Consider the following 18,531-nt stretch of genomic DNA (forward strand, 5'->3'; position numbering starts at 1 on the left):
GTGAGTGGCTCAGTCAGTTAAGCCTCTGCCTTTGGCTCAGGTCATGACCCAAGATCAGGATCCAGCCAAGCCCATATCAGGCTCCCTACTCAGGCAGGGAGTCTGCTTCTCCCTCTGCCCTTCACCTAGCTCTCATGTTCTCTCTTACTCTCTCTCTCTCTCTCTCAAATAAATAAAATCTTTTAAAAAATGAGTAGTATAATAACCCAAGTTTTACTCTTGTTCTTATTATTCTTGTTCTTATTATTCCTCTACCATAAAAGATAATAGTCAGTTTCTCACATTTTTATCAATTTGCTGGTACTTAGCTAAACTTAAAAATCAGAATCTGCAAGTTACAGTGTCCATAAACCAACTTTAATTGTTCAAAAAATTTTTAAATCATTTTAATTTGAACCAAATTGGTTTACATAGTAATTAGAAAGTTTTCTAGACTAATTATTTCTAAAATAAATAAAATTAAGCAAAGTTAAATTTTAAAATATGAATCAATCAATTCTTTTAGCAGCTACTAATGTTTTATACTTCTTTCCACCCCTGAAGAAAAAATTTAAGGGGTGCCTGGCTGGCTCATTGGTGGTGTCTGCGACTCTTGGTCTCAGGATCATGAGTTCAAGTCCCAAGGTGGGCATGAGGATAGATAGGATAGATGGATAGATAGACAGATGGAAGGAAGGAAGGAGGGAGGGAAGGAAGGAAGGAAGGAAGGAAGGGGCCCTTGCTCTCATCTTATTTAGAAATGAGATTTTTGACAGGTCCAGTGATGTACTAAAGTATTTAATTCATGTCCTCATGATGGAAACAGGATGCATACCCTCTCAAGTCTTAGAATTTAGCATTAACAATGGTTATACCCCAAAACAATGTCAAATGATCACTTATCAAATGACTTATGGTAAACTAAAACTGAGGCTTCTTCCAAGTCTCAGTAGAAAAATGATTCTCCATGAATAACAAGCACAAAATTAATAATTTTAACATCAAAATGAAGACAAAAGAGTTCAGTCTCTCCTATAAAACTATTTTTCTAGGAAGATTCACTAAGAAATGACATGATTTTTTCTTACTGACCAGGTCATTGCTCTATCAATTAAAAAGAAGTAAATAAAAACTTGTTTTTTCATTACTCCCTTAAAAAAAAGTATTTCCTTACAATAGTGTAGTAGGCAATAAATGTCTGTGGCCATTGTTTTATAGATTTGGCTTCTCAGGGTCAATTTTTCCAGAAGCTGTGCCCTTAAAATTTAATTACTATGATATGGTGGAGGAGACGATGGTCTGTGCAATCCACAGTACCGTAAGCAAAGGAAGGTAGACATAGCCTGCTTTTGAATGCACTTTCTTTTATATAAAAATGGAACTCACTAAAATCAAGCGTTTTAACCTTTGGTTTCACACAGATCAAGCCCCGGCTCTGACACTTAATAGTTGTGTGAAAATGAGCAAGTTACTTAGGTTCTCTAAGATGTTTCCCCAACCATCTACAGTGTAGGAAAAAAATAGTAGCTAACTCATGGGATTCTTGTGAGTTTACATGAGAGCACAGATAGAGGATTTACCACAATGCCTGGTACATAGTAAGCAGGCACTGAATGTAGCCTTACTTTGATGCTGATGGTGATACTGATGCTGATGCTAATGACGAAGACAACTATGAAGACAGTGTTAAACCCTGTGCTAACAGGAGTATTTAGAGCAAAATTTGAAGAAATACTCTTAGAAATGTATTTCTTGGGGCGCCTGGGTGGCTCAGTGGGTTAAAGCCTCTGCTTTCAGCTCAGGTCATGATCCCAGGGTCCTGGGATCGAGCCCCGCATCGGGCTCTCTGCTCTGCAGGGAGCCTGCCTCCACCTCTCTCTCTGCCTGCCTCTCTGCCTACTTGTGATCTCTGTCTGTCAAATAAATAAATAAAATCTTTAAAAAAAAAAAAGAAATGTATTTCTTTTTCCCTGATTTAGTGATTTCAAGTATTTTTGAATTATTTATTCTTGTCCATTTCTCATGTCTGAGCAGAAGTTAAAATCCTTTAGTTTACAAAGTGCTTCAGCATCCATTAGCTGGTAAGGAAGAGGGACTTTAGAGCAACCTGGCATCAAATATACTTTCAGGCTATCTCTTTTAAGAGTTTTTCTCCCTAACAGAATATATTCCCTAACAGAATATATACTACTAGCGAGCTAGTAAGAATTTCTTAAAGTTACTGAATTTGTTTGCTCTCTGTCCTTGAGTAGAGAAAAGGCACTTCACAGAGAAATAGCCCTTTTTCTGCTCTGCAGCTCTGAAACTGGCCAGCTCTAAAACACTGTTTCCCCTCCTTTTGAGTAGTTGACATTCTCCATATGTTGGTTTTCTAGTACTGCTCTAATGAGTTACCATAAACAGTGGCTGAAACAACAGGTATTGCCTAAGAGTTTTCGAGGTCAGAAGCTCAAATTCAGTTTCATTTGCCTGAAGCCAAGGTGTCAGCAGGGCTGGTTCCTGCTGCAGCTTCTGAGAAGAACCCATTTCCAGCTTCTTTTTTTCTGGCCCTTTTCCAGCTTCCAGTGGTCACCATATTGCTTGGCTTGTGGACCTCATTCAATCTGTAAAACACATTACTCCAATCATACTTCTGACATTACATTATCTTCTCCTCCGCCCTCCTCTTATAAGAATACTTGTGATTCCATCATTGGATGGATAATCCAAGATAATCTCTTTACCTCAATACCATTAATTTGATCACATCTGCAAAAACCTTTTTATTATATAAGGCAATATATTCCCAGAGTCTGAGGATTAGGATGTGGACTCTTAGGGGATATTATTAAGCCTATCATATTTGTTGGGTAATCTTTGTAGTATAAAACACATAATTTTACTCTCCAGAAAAAAAAAAATCTGTCTGGTATTAAAGATATATGCTTAGAAAAAGCTCTGCTATTTAAGTTTGAAACATTGACACAGAATATTAAAAGATCCTTACACTTCTTTGTGGCACAAATACTTCTATACCTGTCCATTCAAATTCTTTTATTGGCCTTATCATCATCATTAAACTTTTTAAGTTATTTTTTATTAACATATATTAAACTTTTAAAATTATTTTTTATTAACATATAATGTATTATTTGCCCCAGGGGTACAGGTCTGTGAATCATCAGGCTTACACATTTCATGGCACTCACCATAGCACATACCCTTCCCAATGTCCATAACCCGCCACCCTATCCCTACTCCCCACCCCCCAGCAACCCTCAGTTTGTTTTGTGAGATTAAGAGTCTCTTATGGTTTGTCTCCCTCCTGATCCCATCTTGTTTCATTTTTTTCTTTCATCTATTGAATTTTAAAGAAGGTTTTTGTGCCCTACTTTCCCATTGAATAGGAATAAAAGTATCAGATATCTGCAAATATTGTTAATTTTCACATGATTAATTTTGAAAATGATGTTTTTGTTGCTACTGTCAGCTTTATTACATATTTTACGTTGGCTGACATTAATTTATAGGTTCTGGAAATATGACACACAATGTTAAAATAAGAATAATTTTAACTCTCTTTGATAAGGCTTAAAGTAAAAGAATATTTTAATTTACTTCCAAACAATTCATATTAAAAGAAATTTAACTTTGGAAGCTCTTTACATCATCTACATCAGCTAAAATCCTGTGTCATTAAGAAAGAAAGAAAGAAAGAGAAGGAGGGAGGAAGGCAAGGAAAGGAAGGAAGGGAGGAAGAAAGAAGGAGGGAAGGTGAAAATAAGAGAAATGAAAAGAGAAGAGAAGGAAGAAAGAGGGGAAAGAAAGAGGATGTCATAGGTTGCAACTACAGTGTTGAATGTAGCTATCACCAGGCAATTATCACTTAAAACAATCAACTTGTAGGGGCGCCTGGGTGGCTCAGTTGGTGAAGCGACTGCCTTCAGCTCAGGTCATGATCCTGGAGTCCCGGGATCGAGTCCCACATCAGGCTCCCAGCTCCATGGGGAGTCTGCTTCTCCCTCTGACCTTCTCCTCGCTCATGCTCTCTCTCACTGTCTCTCTCTTCTCTCAAATAAATAAATAAAATGTTTAAAAAAAAAAAACAATCAACTTGTAGAAAACTTAATTAGTTAACTGTTTGAAAAAGTTTCAGAAGGGTTATCTCAAATCAAAACAGTCATCAGTACAGTTGAATCATCTCTATTAAAATGTGGAGATCACATGCATGAAATCCGGATTTTCTCATTATAAACATTATTTACTGGTAAAGCTTTAGTCCACAGATAAGTCAAACTAGCAATTATGGTTTAAAATTCCCCAGCTAACTTTCTCATCAAAATTAAAATAACTGCTCTTAAGTAAATATCTTCGCATACTCTGAGAGCAAATAATTTTATCAAGTTTTGATGCTGAATTTGTAATCCTTGCTTTTTAAACTTTCAGAATCAAAGCCATGTTGGTAGCAAACATTCTCTCATTAGTTGGAGCTCTCCTGATGGGGTTTTCAAAACTGGGACCATCTCACATTCTTATAATTTCAGGAAGAAGCATATCAGGACTCTACTGTGGTAAGTCATGCACGCATGCACACACGCACACACACACGTCTGGAAATTATTTTAAAGGCAGATTGGTAACACGCAGGGAAGTTTTTGAGCCAGAGATGGCATCACAAAAGGGAAAGGCAATAGCATAAAATTGAAGTCCTGAGTCAGGGAGGTTTGCGACCAGTAAGTGGCAGTTATGAAACGATCTTCTCGCTCCTGGCAATTTCTAGTGGCATAATCACAGGTAAGTTATTTAATTCATAGCTTCCTTCTCTGTTAAATGAAGGAGATAGTATCTACGATGTAGGGCCCTTGCGAGAATGCATGGAAAACGTTCAGCACAGAATCTGCCTCCAGGAAGCTGCGGAGAAAAGCTAGCTGTTGCTATTGCTCCGGCTGTGCTGAAGACAGTGGCACACTGCTACACCCAGAACCTCCAACTCGGCTCTTGTGGCCTACTTGGCCACCTAGGTCTCTGTCTCTCCTTCCCTTAGTGGATGGATCCCAGATGTGGCTGGGTGAAGCATTACAGTGGCGGTGACCTCAGGGAGAGGGAGTCAGGCAGGAGCAGCTGGTAGAGGAGTTCTAATGGACAAAGGATGCTCCCCTTCCTTGTGAACCTAACATCTGAGTATCTGGAATCACTAGTTCTTAGAAATAGCTTTTCAAACTTTTGGAAGTTTCAAACTTTCAGAAGCAAATTTAATCAGCAGAGGTCTGAGCGAAGGAAGGATCACCTAATCTCTAAAATAGCCAAATCTTTAGATTCTCAGTGCCAGTGAAGCCCTGATTCTGATGGTTTGGAGCCAAGGTTTAACCCACTGTCCCAAATCACAGAACTGTCTTTCAAAGCACTAACATCCACTAGGGCTGGGGGAGAGTACAAGAGCACAAACGATGTATAAAATGTTTATAGTTTTTACTTGCAAAGAGAAAAGACCGTAGCTTCATGTGTCTTCAATGATCCCTTGAAACAAAATTTTAAACAAAATTCTAAAGGGCCACAAGTTAATAACTTAATTAAAAGCCTCATTATTTTCAATGTTAATACAAATAGCTGAGAGTGAGGATAGCTTTATTAAGGTGAAGAGGCAACCAACACGTGGAGAGATTTAGACTCAGAATGAATTAATTCTGACACTGTTTCTGCCTGGGTTTAGATATATTAACTGGATCTTTTGTAAAATGCAATGAATAACACTATCAAGGAGGTCCAAATCATGATTCTTCTTTCTTCTCTCTCCATTTTAAAAAATACAGTATGAAAAAAAAATCACAAATATTTTTTAGAAAATTGAAAAGAAATGTTATAAACATTGTGGAGCAACCTATCACTAGCATAGCCAAGTAATCCATACTCCCCAACAATCTTTTAAAATTATGCCTGGTTCTGTTCTGAGCATTAAAATTGCTAAAAATTATAGGAAATACATTTTGACTTTAAATTTGTGTAAACTCAGACCTGTGATCTTATCTACATTATTATGTTCTTGAGATACAATAGGAGGTACTACACAGAGAGTACAGCCTGAAAAAGGGACAAATAAATGTGTTTTTTCTTATTTAAGATCAACAGACCACACATTAGAGGCACATATAAATGTCAGCCAAAATTCAGAAGCTATATCAATCATGCAACTGTTCACGTGAGCTATTAAGAACATTTTAAAGCATTAAAAACATACTGAAACAGTTCCCACATTCATCTTTTACACAAAAACCATACATTTCCATTTTATAGACAAACTGTCTAAAAGGAAGACTCTGATAAGTCTTATTTTTAAATTCTTAAGAAAATGCTAAACATTGCATTCAACCTTGCTTGTCGACAGTGTCTGACCTTTTCATGCACTCAGCAAATGGCTGGATACTCCACTATTTCCAACATGACTGGTTACATCTGTGCTTAAGAAAACTATAGAAGGCAAAATTGCCTAGGGCTTTTCAATTTTTTGGTATTCCTTTAAGCACCAAAGTCTTTTCTGAAGCCCATTGTTAGGAGAGAATAAAGAAGCTGGGTTGCTCTGGTTGGAGTAATTGAAGGAAGAGCCCTGAATTCCTTAACCTCTTCACCTGTCCACACCTCCCTCACCACTTTAACAGTGATCTTGAGGCACTTCCACACTGTGGAGACTCAGGGCTTGTAGTTCTCATGCTAAAGCTCTATTGTACTATGATTTGGATAAACTGTTTCTCATCTCTATCAAGTAAAGAGATGGGCTTAGATATGTTCTAATTTCCTTTAATACCATGAGTTTAGACCAAGAATATTATTAAAGCATTCTTTAGTCTCTTTTCTGAAGACAATCTGAGGCATTACGATGTAGAGAGTCGATTTTAACATGGTTTTAACTAAATAAGGCAATGCTGTGAATAAATGCCAAATCCATGACTAACCATTTCTTTCTATTCCTATATCGAGCTACAACTTCAATCAAGTCTTATCAACAAATATTCTTTGCATAAACTGTGTCTATGACTGGGGACAGGGGGTCTTCCTTCCAACAGACTCTGAAAGGTCCTTTTAGTCAGGATACTGGCTATACTTGAACCAAATTATTGTTATTGAAGTAGTCCTGGCTGCACTTTCACATTTATGTTCATGTTTTATGCAGGACTAATTTCAGGCTTGGTTCCAATGTACATTGGTGAAATTGCTCCAACCACACTCAGGGGTGCTCTTGGCACACTTCACCAGCTGGCCATTGTCACGGGCATTCTTATTAGTCAGGTAAAAACTCCTATTCCCTACTTCACCCATCCTCTATTTTATCCAGCTTCTCCCTCACTGATAGATCGACACAGTGGAAAAAACTACTTCCACCATTGGGAATGGGGATGCTATAGAGACTTAGGCTTTTTAGCTCAAAGCTAAATTATTACTGCTCCACTCCTCACTTCTCCCCTTGGATCTGTGGTAGGTTTGGCAATAGAGATGACCCAACATGCCAGGTCTTGAACTCCAGGAGCTAGTCTAGAATTAAATTATTCTGTTCAGATTTCAAAGAATAGGAAACTTCACATTTTTGACTGCTTGGATTTCCTTTGTTCTGGGTACCTTACCTAGACAATTAATATGTATATGATTACCATAGCAGTTTTTTGTTCAGCTGGCTCTATCCTTCTCTTCTATCCCAAGGACTCAGAGTCCTCAGAACCCCTAACCTAGGATTATCCAGAGGGTAAGCCACTGCAATAAGGTTGATAAATCTGGTTCTCACTAAAATAATTATTCTATCTTATGTAATCCCATTTTATTTTTCTGGGTAATCGAAGAAGAAATTTTTAGGGTCTAAAGTTACACATGATTTTTGTTGTTGCTTTAGGTTTCAAATGTGTTCTTAAAAGTTTGGTTGTTTCCTATCCTAAATGACCCATATAAGTTAATGAAAATAAACCTCGGTGAACTCTTTGTAAAACACATAGTCCTGAATTTAGTGAAGTAAGACACACTAGTAATAGTTTCTACTTTGGGCATATTTGAGTCAAAGTTGTCAGGGATTACTATTAAATAACTTTCAACAAATGGTTTCACTATTAAATAACTTTCAACAAACGGGTACAGAAGGCAGACCTAAAGTGTTGTGCAGTTGCCATGCTTCCTCCCTGCCTTTTCAGATTGTTGGCCTCAACTTTATCCTGGGCAATCATGAGCGATGGCATATCCTTCTTGGTTTGTCTGCTGTGCGAGCCATCATCCAGTCTCTGCTGCTCTTCTTCTGTCCAGAAAGTCCCAGGTACCTTTACATCAAGATGGATGAAGAAGTCAAAGCAAAGAAAAGTAAGTCTGTGGATGTTCTTTTTTCTTCCTATTGTTTTGGAACTATCAGCTAATGAAAAACAGTGTGCATGAATGTTTACTGGTCAAGTTGGTATGAGCACTTTCTAAATGAAGTCAATGATTACATGTAAAAAGAATGTGCAAGATCACTTCAATATGACTCACACATGCCATTTCAAACCCATAAACACTTGAGCCCAAATGGGAAACCCACATGCAGGGTATTGGACTCAACCAGAGGCTTCTAAAAGACTTTTACACGCATCATTCTTCTATGATAACAAAGATCAGAGTTTTCTTTGTCACTAGATATAAGTCAAATGTTTTTCTCAAAATTTAAAAACAGGATCTAATTTTACAAAAGAATTGCCAACACTCCTGCTGTAAAGCAATAGAAAGGGCTATGCTGAACTACAGCTCTTTCATTAACATAATAAAAATAAATTTACTTTTGTTTTGACCTGAGTTGTGTCGACCTGATCAATTTGTGGGCAGGCTTGAAAAGACTCAGAGGAGGTGTTGATGTCACCAAAGACATCACTGAGATGAGAAAAGAAAAAGAAGAAGCATCCAGTGAACAGAAAGTCTCCATAATTCAGCTCTTCACCAATTCCAGCTACCGACAGCCTATTCTAGTAGCACTGATGCTGCACGTGGCTCAGCAATTTTCTGGAATCAATGGGGTAAGTTTAAAAATACTTTCTAACTCCCTAAAATAGGGGAAGAAAGGGGCATAAATTAAATAGCTAAAAGGCATTTAAAAGTATTGACATTGGGGCGCCTGGGTGGCTCAGTGGGTTAAGCCGCTGCCTTCGGCTCAGGTCATGATCTCAGAGTCCTGGGATCGAGCCCCGCATCGGGCTCTCTGCTCAGCAGGGAGCCTGCTTCCTCCTCTCTCTCTGCCTGCCTCTCTGCCTGCTTGTGATCTCTCTGTCAAATAAATAAATAAAAATCTTTAAATTAAAAAAAAAAACTTAAAAAAAAAATAAAAGTATTGACATCATGTTTTACTACAAAAAACATATTGAGCATTAATTTTCTTTGTTTTGCCGTATCTGCTTTCTAAAATTGGATTAGAATTTTTAAAAAATGTCAATAATCAATGGTACTGTGTGTCTATTAAGATGGAAGGTAATAAGCAAAAATCATAATTAATTCAAAAGAGGGAAAATGAGAATAATTATGCCCCCCCAAAACACCCTAAATTACAGGGGACTTCTAGAGTTGAGTAGCAAATTTATGATTTCGTCCATAGTTCCCTTCATCTATGTATCATTATTATTTTTTTAAGATTTTATTTATTTATTTGAGAGAGAGAGAGCATGGGGGTGCAGAGGGAGAGGGACAAGCAGGCTTCCCGCTGAGCAGGGAGCCCGACGTGGGGCTCAATCCCAGGACCCTGGGATCATGACCTGAGCTGAAGGCAGACACTTAACCTACTGAGCCACCCAGGCACCTACCCTGTTTTACCTATGTAAATGAAGTATACCAGGGCGCCTAGATGGCTCAGTTGGTTGAGCATCAGACTCATGATCTTGATCTTGGGACTGTGGGTTCTGGATTGAGTTCTGTGTTGAGCCCTGCACTGGATGTGAAGCCTACTTGAAAATAAATAAATAAATAAATAAATAAATACCACCAAATAGTTAGGTGCAAAGAAGTTTCCTGCCATGCAAGAAACTTTCCCTCTATTTGGAGAGCCAGCATACAAAAGAAATAATAGTGTGAACTGGCATGACACTGGAGTAAGGGCAATAGATAAGACATGATTGAAAACCATATTGAATGTATGTTTTCACTAGCTTTTAGGTTTTGAACTGAAATCATTGCATTACACAGACTAAAATTGTTTTACTGGCAATTAGCTATTAGAAGAAAAAAAGTAAACATTTGCTAAAAAAATACTAGATTTAAAAAATCACTTACCCTCTTTTACTGCTGTTAAAAATATGGTTTTGGCTTCCTCTATTACAAGCTAATCACAGATCCACAAGGGGGTGACTTGTGGATGGGCAGAGCCTTGGGAGAGGTAAAGAAAGTAATTCTTAACCTGTTGAAACAAAAGGAGACCTGAACCTCACTCTACAAGCTGAATACTCTCTCCTGTCATCTCTATCCTCCTTTAATGGGTCCTTGATATCCCTCTTAATCTAACACTCTATGTAACTTCAGGGTTTGAAGACCAAATTTGTATCCTTTTTTCAGCTCTGCCTGTGTATCCAAAAGAACAATACTTAGTCATTCTGAACCTCCCTGCTTTAGCTCCTATCGCAGTTCCTGACTTAGAGGCATCCAGGAATGTTGAACTGAGGCTGTTGGGCAGCCTAAAAGTGCGGGATAGTGTGCAGTGTGCTATAAGCTACTCTTCACTGAGCATAGTCTGTACAGTCCTTCTCTATTAGCCCTATCTGCAAGAAGAGGTGCCAGCACAGGACATGTTAAATGGGGAAAGAATGAGAGAGAATGACAGAATGGCCTTAAAAAGACCATTATAGGGTGCCTGGGTGGCTCAGTGGGTTAAGACTCTGCCTTCAGCTCAGGTCATGATCCCAGGGTTCTCGGATCGAGGCCCACATTGGGCTCTCTGGTCAGCGGGGAGCCTGCTTCCTCCTCTCTCTCTGCCTACTTGTGATCTGTCTGTCAAATAAATAAATAAAATCTTTAAAAAAACATTATAAATGTAAAAACACAATTAATAATAAAGGCTATTAGAGAGATTTGAGGATTTCCCCATGTCCGCTGAGATTAGTGAAAAATTTTGGATTAAAAGCAATAACAACCAGAATTCCTATACACATTGGTAAGAGTGTCAATTGACACAACTTTTCTGGAAAACCATTCATCAGTATCTTTCAAAGCTGAGCATATAAATACACTATGGTCTAGTAATTCTATTCCTAGATGCAAATGTGTACATATTTCACCACAAGGATTGTACTAGAGTGTTCATAACAGCACCCTTCATATTCATCCAAATGACAACTACCTAAATACCCATCAGTAGTAGACTGGATAATAAATAGTGGTATATTAATAAAAAAATATTAAGCAATGATAATGAACAGTGTACAAATACACACAACTATATGGATAATTCTCACAAAGGTAATGTTGAAACTAGATAACAAATAATTCACACTGTGTGGTTCCATTTATAGCAAGTACAAAACTAGGCAAAATTTGTCATGATGTTAGAAGTCGAAGAGCTTCCTTGGAAAAATAGGGAGATATTCTAGGGGGTTCTGGAAGACTGGGAATGATTTATTTCTTGATCTGTGTGCTATTTGCACAGGTGTGTTCAGTTTGTGAAAATTAATCTGTATACTTATGTTGTGTGTACTTTTTTGTATGTATTTTACACCTTAACAAGAGTTTAAAAATTAAAAAATATATATCAAGATAATGCAAATTCAGAGTTTTCAGCTAAATTTAAGGAGAACTTCAAGGAATCAGAAGTTTCGAACACTAAAGGTTGATAGTGGTTTCTCACTGCCTGGAAGGAAAGGACAGATAAAATGTTTAGGGTGTTCTAGGGACCATGGTTCCATAGAAACTACTAAAAATAAACAACTTAAAATATTTCTTGCTTTCAAGCTATCAGTGCTAGGGTTCTTGATTAAAGCTAAATTATTATTACTTTACAGATCTTTTACTACTCAACCAGCATTTTTCAGACAGCTGGAATCAGCCAACCTGTTTATGCAACCATTGGAGTTGGTGCCATCAACATGGTTTTCACTGCTGTCTCTGTGAGTTCATACCCCAGATAAATGCACTTTTTCCTCAGTTCAGTAATGGCGGAGGGAGGTACCTTGTGATCTGAAAGCAACCAGCGATTTATCGCTCTTGTGTATTGGGTGTATAGAACCAAGTGGGTCACGGGAAGAGTCCTATATGCAAATAAACTACTAAGCATAGCTGAACAGATGGATCACTGCTTGTCCCCATTTGCTGGGATGCCATTTAGTCACTCATTTGTGAATTAATAACTGACTTGGGGCACAGAGGACTTCTTCCTTGTGTAAATAGCTGGATTCCTTTTCCTTTGCTCTGTACTTACATCTGTTGGGATCAGGTGATGTGTCATTTCTATCGATATTGGGTCTTCTACCTAGGTTCCTCTCTTTCCATGGTTGAAATTCTTTTTTATTCTGATGTCTTGGTAAAAACGCTTTAAAAAAATAAGGCCCTCTGTAACATATCTATGCCTGTAACATGGTTAAATAGACTCAGCAAATTCTTATGATATTAGGTTAATAGAGAGAGCTTCCAGATAGCTCACAAAGCCATAACTTCTGGTGATGCATAAAAATGTGTGTGATATTATAACAGATGGAGTGGAAGTGGTATAACTTGAAATGTTATTAGTTTTGAAATGTTATTTTTTTTCTGACAAGAAGAAAGGTCATATAGTCTTCTCAAGGCCAAATACCTTATACAATGAATGATTCAGTATCTTGACAATAATATTTAACATAAATAATCTAAGAATAGATTAACAATCTAAGAATAGAAACAAACAACAAAAAACCCCTAAAACTTCCCAACTCATGTAATTCACTCTAAAAATGAGGATATTGGGCTTATTTTTATCTTAGAATGCAGGATATCCAAAAAGCTTGTGCTTTCCAATGTTGGTCACCATGTTATATTCAATGCACTCTAGTCACTTGTTTTTCATTCTCTGCAGATGGACTTTTAACTATTACCTTAGGGTGGTCAATAAATTACAGCCTAGCTACCTAGATCAAAAAGCAGATTTGTCCAGACTACATTAAACAGTGCTGGACCTTGGAAAGAGGAGGGAGAACAGATAACAAGGGAACACCAGGAGTTCTGTAGGCACGCTTTGGAGATAATGCCTGTTCAAGCCAAAAGGCCACTCAAAATCAATGAAGGCCTACTACTGGGATGTAATCTACTCACATTCCTTTGTCTCCTGAGATATATTCTTTACAAATCCTACCTCAACATATTTTTCTAATATGGAGATTATGCTTAAAATATTTTATATGTAACAGGATTTGGTATGTAAAACAAGTTGTCAAAATTGGGTAAACCAAATGCCTATAAAGGGACCTACTACAGAATTTCATTTTTGCCCCCTTACTCCCAACCCAGCTGGAGTAGGAGAAGTTGTTTCAAAAAGTTTCTTGATTATTTTAAATATGCCCTTTTAGAGTTTATCCTTTTATTCTATGAAAGTTTTTGAACAGATGAGTGACATTTTAAAAATCAGCTCTAATCATCTGTCTAACCCTCCAGGGCTATAGATAACATTTAAAATTTTTAATTACATTTATTTTTGAAAAGTTGTTTTAAGGATCTAAAAGTACAAAAAGGATAGTCCTTCGTTCACCCAATTCCTCTCCCCTAAATTACCAATGTTATTGAATTCTGTGTAGCCTTTCCAATAAAGACACACAAATAGGAATATGCAATGTTAAGATTTCACCAACTTGGAAGGGACATAATCAATTTTTATTCTGAATGAGTATTTGGGAAAAGAAAGACTTTCCTAACTCCATGCTGAATTATGTTTCCACATTCCATATTTTCTTCCACACTAATGGGCCAGTAGAAGAGGGCCTGTAAACTTGAGGGAAAACAAAACAGGAAGAAACATGGAGGGAACAGGGACACAGATGGGTCTAGAGAAGAAGCAGTGGCATCCAGAATCTGTGTGATACATATGTCTTGGGCAAAAACAAGGGTTCTGGTCAGGCAGACATCTCCACCCTCAAGGAGTGAGTTTAGAATTTATTATCCTATTAGTAAAAATTATTCAGAAACAGAGGAAACAGTAAAATCCCTCATTCCTGAAGAAATGCTTCTATTTTCTTGATAGCTTGACATGGTGTCATCAAGTCAACTTTGAAAGTCATACTTAGAAATTATATAGAGAAATGTTATGAACTTGGGCAAGAGGTGTTTTTCATACTACCTTCTCAACAGTAAGTGTGGGCTGTTTGTTCATCATCCTGAAGTGATCTGAAACCGAATATGTATTGTCTCTGAAATGAAAGGGGCTTTCATTATAGGGGAAAACAAATGTTTCAGATATTCTCAGAGCCAAAGCTCAAGGGTATTAGATTGCTCTTAATTTACTGATAGATTTATGAGCCAAGCCAATTTATTCATTGAAGTGAGAAATTATAACAGATAATTTCTGTGTGTGATTCACCAATCCTGGCAGTATCCCAAGGATCAAGCAAGAAGAGTCTATTTAACAAATATTGGTCTTGGCTAGTCATAAATGTTAACCATTAATGCAAAGGTCCACAGACCCAAAGGCATCAATGACATATCTCCTAAATTAGGATAAGAAAGCACTTAAAGCTTTTGCTTTAAAGTCTTATCTTTTCAAATGGATAATTCACTTCCAGCACCAAATACATTTAGACACACCAGAAAAATGCAGATCTATTTGGTAAAGTGATAAATTCTGTAAGTTGCCAGGTGAGTGGTTGTAATTTGACTGTATTAGCAATTAGAAAGTTGGATGAGAATGATTGACAACCCAACAGTTATACCATTTCAGGTGTAGGTTTTCTGCAGTGCACAAAACATTGTACTTATAATAGGATAATTATCAAAAGATAAATTAATGTCTTTTATGTAGAGCCATTTTAAATGTATAAGAAATCTACTGAAAGATACCTGAGATGTACAGGCTCTAATATTGTTCTCAAGTAATAATTGTAGAGTGATAGTAAGGTTATGGTTCTTTCTCCAGAATGGCGTGTTCAAATGACTGTGACTAAATGAAGCAGGTATCTTTTAATTATCACTGAGACCAGTTCTGCCACCTGAGGCAAGAGTCACCCCCCAACTCAGTTCCACATCTGTAAAATGGGCTTATAGAACTGCCTCCTTCCAGCTGTATAAATTAAAATGACCTCTTTGGCAGTAAAAACTATTTAAGTCAGTATGTTTTTAAAACTTTCCCAGGTATTCCTTGTGGAGAAGGCAGGGCGACGCTCTCTGTTTCTAATAGGAATGAGTGGGATGTTTGTCTGTGCCATCTTCATGTCCGTGGGACTTGTACTACTGGTAAGTGTAGATTTTTGCACTGAGGTATTTGGTTACCACATGATAGCCCTACTGTTCTCCAGGCTCTGTAAGTGAAAACATTTGAGGGACACCTGGGAGGCTCAGTTGGTTGTGCATCTGCCTTCAGCTCAGGTCATGATCCCGGGTCCTGGGTTCGAGTCCCTTGAGCTCCTTGCTCAGCGGGGAGCCTGCTTCTCCCTCTGCCTGCTGCTCCCCCTCTGTGCACATGCTCTCTCTCTCTGACAAATAAATAAATAAAATCTTAAAAAACAATGAGTTTGACTTATGACATAAACCCAGAGGAACAGCACAGAATACAAGGGAGAAATGCAAAGAAAAGGGGAACTAGCTTTTGGGGTTTAAAGACTTAATTTTCACAAAGTAAACTGCACTTGTTGCCAAGAGAGGCAGTGTTGCAAAATGGTCAGAGCATAGTCTCTGGGGTCAGCCCTGCTCAGGTTCTAACACTGGCTCTGTCATTTGGCTACCTATGTGACCTAGGGCAAGTACCAGGCCTTTGCCAACCCAGCATCTTCGTCCACTACTTCATGGAAGGTAATGCATCCTGTCTAGCAATCTTGGTAAGAATAGGAGCAAAGGTCATTAGATTCTTGCCTTGCTTCTATCACAGGAAAAGACTGAGAATCATATAAAATCCTAATCCAGAGGATTTCCTCTAACAGAGTTCAAAACATTTAAAACCATAACTCAGACTTGAATAAACTTGTCTCAAACAAGAATAATTTGTAGTTATTTGCACATAAACATATCAAGAACAGAGCTATGTCACTTCTGAACTCAGTGAGCCCACTTAGCTAAAAGAAGCAGCAGCCAATAATTCCAACTCCACTTCTATTTTCATTTTGTTTTTTCCTCAGGATAAGCTGGCTTGGATGAGTTATGTGAGCATGGTAGCCATTTTCCTCTTCGTCAGTTTCTTCGAGATTGGGCCTGGCCCCATCCCTTGGTTCATGGTGGCAGAGTTCTTCAGTCAAGGACCACGGCCTGCTGCTTTAGCAATAGCTGCATTTAGCAACTGGACATGCAATTTCATTGTAGCTCTGTGTTTCCAATACATTGCGGTAAGCAGTCTATTATTGTGCAAATTTGCTGAGTAGAGATGGAGTAGAACAGCTGCTAATTGGAACTCTGTTTGTTCTCTATGCAGAAATTCTGTGGACCTTATGTGTTTTTCCTCTTTGCTGGAGTGGTCCTGGTCTTTACTCTGTTTACATTTTTCAAAGTCCCAGAAACCAAAGGAAAGTCCTTTGAGGAAATTGCAGCAGAATTCCGAAAGAAGAGTAGCTCAGCTAAAGTGCCAAAAGCTGCTGTGGAAATGGAATTCCTTGGAGCTACAGAGACTGTGTAAAGATAACCTGCTTTTTTGACAAGAACAGAAACAGGAAGAAAGTTGTGTGTTTTTAATTGATGATTCTTTGAGAATTTTATATCCATGTCTTAAAGAATTGTTTTATTTTTTTAGAGAGCTTTTATGGGCTCTTCTCAGAAATGTCATAAAAATTACCAAAGAAAGTATTTTTTTTTTAAGTTAGAGCATCTATTTTTGATAGTAAGATTCTATAATTAAATGAACCAAAAAGTCTAGCTTATTTTACTACAACAAAGAGCAAGTACATTATAATGTTCGAGCTCTATTCTTTATAATGAGGTTCTCCTGAAATGGAAGCAGTTCCAATGTATCATGTTATTGCTTCATTAAGCACGTGACTGGAAACCTGAAGCTGCAACTCATTTACATATTTGAATACGATTATGTTTGCATTTTCTTACCCACAGACCTCATACTAAAGGAGCTTTGGCTAGTGGTAATAAGGTCCATGTTAAAATTGATAAATTTTCTATTTTCTCCCACTTAGCCTTTTCTTTATTAGAATTTTTATTTTGTTTAAAATTTTATTTTTTTCTGTCTTTTCATGTGGAATGGTTTATTGAGTATATTAAGATATGTTTAGGGGCGCCTGGGTGGCTCAGTGGGTTAAGCCGCTGCCTTCGGCTCAGGTCATGATCTCAGGTTCCTGGGATCGAGTCCCGCGTCGGGCTCTCTGCTCAGCAGGGAGCCTGCTTCCCTCTCTCTCTCTCTGCCTACTTGTGAACTCTGTCTGTCAAAAAAAAAAAAAAAAAAAAATCTTTAAAAAAAAAAGATATGTTTATAAAGAAAAACTTTTGTTTTTGGTAGGCTTACCAAATCTTCTGGGACTCAGAAAAAAAAAAAAGTTAGTTCCTTTGCTTGATGACCAAATAATTCTTCTAAGATTAAATACTGAAAAGATTTTTACCAGTCATATAGCTTTTTAATATTAATATCTATTATAATATCTATTCTATAATATCTATTATAATATCTATCTAGTCATATAGCTTGTTAATATTAATATCTATTATAAACATATGCTAATTCCTTGCTAGTTCAGTCCTCTGAGCTCTATTTTAGTTTGCTTTTAAACTGAGCACAGCCTGGTTTCCTCAGCTGTATATTTTATAAAGTACATTCAATCAGTGATTAAGCTGGGCATTTTTATATCTCCTCAAACCCTCAATAAGTTAGAGCAGTCTGAGGGAAATCTGAAATAAAGGATTGCTCTGTTTGTTAAAACACATCATCTATTTTGTGTTTCAAGACAAGTTGAAAGAGTAGGATGTCAGAAATCCCAAAGATGGGTTCCTGAAAACTTCATGAATGCTCAATTTCAGACTTGATCAAAATCCCTATTAATTTTTCTGGTTAGATAGTCATTCTCTTTGATGTTCCTTCTTTGTCATGGCAGTATATGGATGCTATCTAAGCCGTTCTATTGCTATTGCTAACAATTCCTGTGTCTTATGTGCCAGGCACTGTTCTAAGTGCTTTTACCTATTAGGCAAATTGGAAATCCACAGATGATTTAACAGACTTTCACTTATAATCAATTTACAACTATGGAAATACAGTTCTGATGGATACCAAAGGCTTAGCAGGGAGCTAAAGTATCTCCAGGTTGTTTTCCCCACAAAGTGGAGCAAAGTCAATCCTTTTTATGTTTGCTTTAATGTGGATAAAAGGAAGGTATTTTTTAAAAAGTACTTTCTATGTGTAGAAGGGGAAAAAAATGCTGAACACTTGTCCCCCCCCCCCCCTCCGCAGAGTGTTTTACCTTTCTATAATTTGGCAGTCCAGACAACATAAAATGA

General features: G+C 37.4%; 1 protein-coding gene across 2 annotated transcripts in view; it reads left to right on the forward strand.

Annotated features, from left to right (window-relative positions):
* Positions 1-17,662, forward strand: part of LOC111150341 (solute carrier family 2 member 2) — a 29,326-nt gene extending 11,664 nt beyond the window's left edge. The window contains exons 4-12 of one of the 2 annotated variants that reach the window (XM_022507796.1): positions 4,405-4,529; positions 7,124-7,239; positions 8,127-8,289; positions 8,785-8,972; positions 11,934-12,038; positions 15,241-15,342; positions 16,221-16,424; positions 16,511-17,309; positions 17,505-17,662. In XM_022507796.1, the coding sequence (XP_022363504.1) occupies positions 4,405-4,529; positions 7,124-7,239; positions 8,127-8,289; positions 8,785-8,972; positions 11,934-12,038; positions 15,241-15,342; positions 16,221-16,424; positions 16,511-16,711 (1,204 nt within the window). In that variant the 3' untranslated portion in view covers positions 16,712-17,309; positions 17,505-17,662. Of the gene's footprint in view, positions 1-4,404; positions 4,530-7,123; positions 7,240-8,126; positions 8,290-8,784; positions 8,973-11,933; positions 12,039-15,240; positions 15,343-16,220; positions 16,425-16,510; positions 17,310-17,504 lie in introns of those variants that run through there. The other variant, XM_022507800.1, reaches the window with a different exon arrangement.
* Positions 17,663-18,531: the final 869 nt, after the last annotated feature.

Source organism: Enhydra lutris, unplaced genomic scaffold, assembly GCF_002288905.1.
Source record: "Enhydra lutris kenyoni isolate GAN:26980312 unplaced genomic scaffold, ASM228890v2 scaffoldscaffold2, whole genome shotgun sequence".
In the NCBI taxonomy this organism is placed as follows: domain Eukaryota; kingdom Metazoa; phylum Chordata; class Mammalia; order Carnivora; family Mustelidae; genus Enhydra; species Enhydra lutris.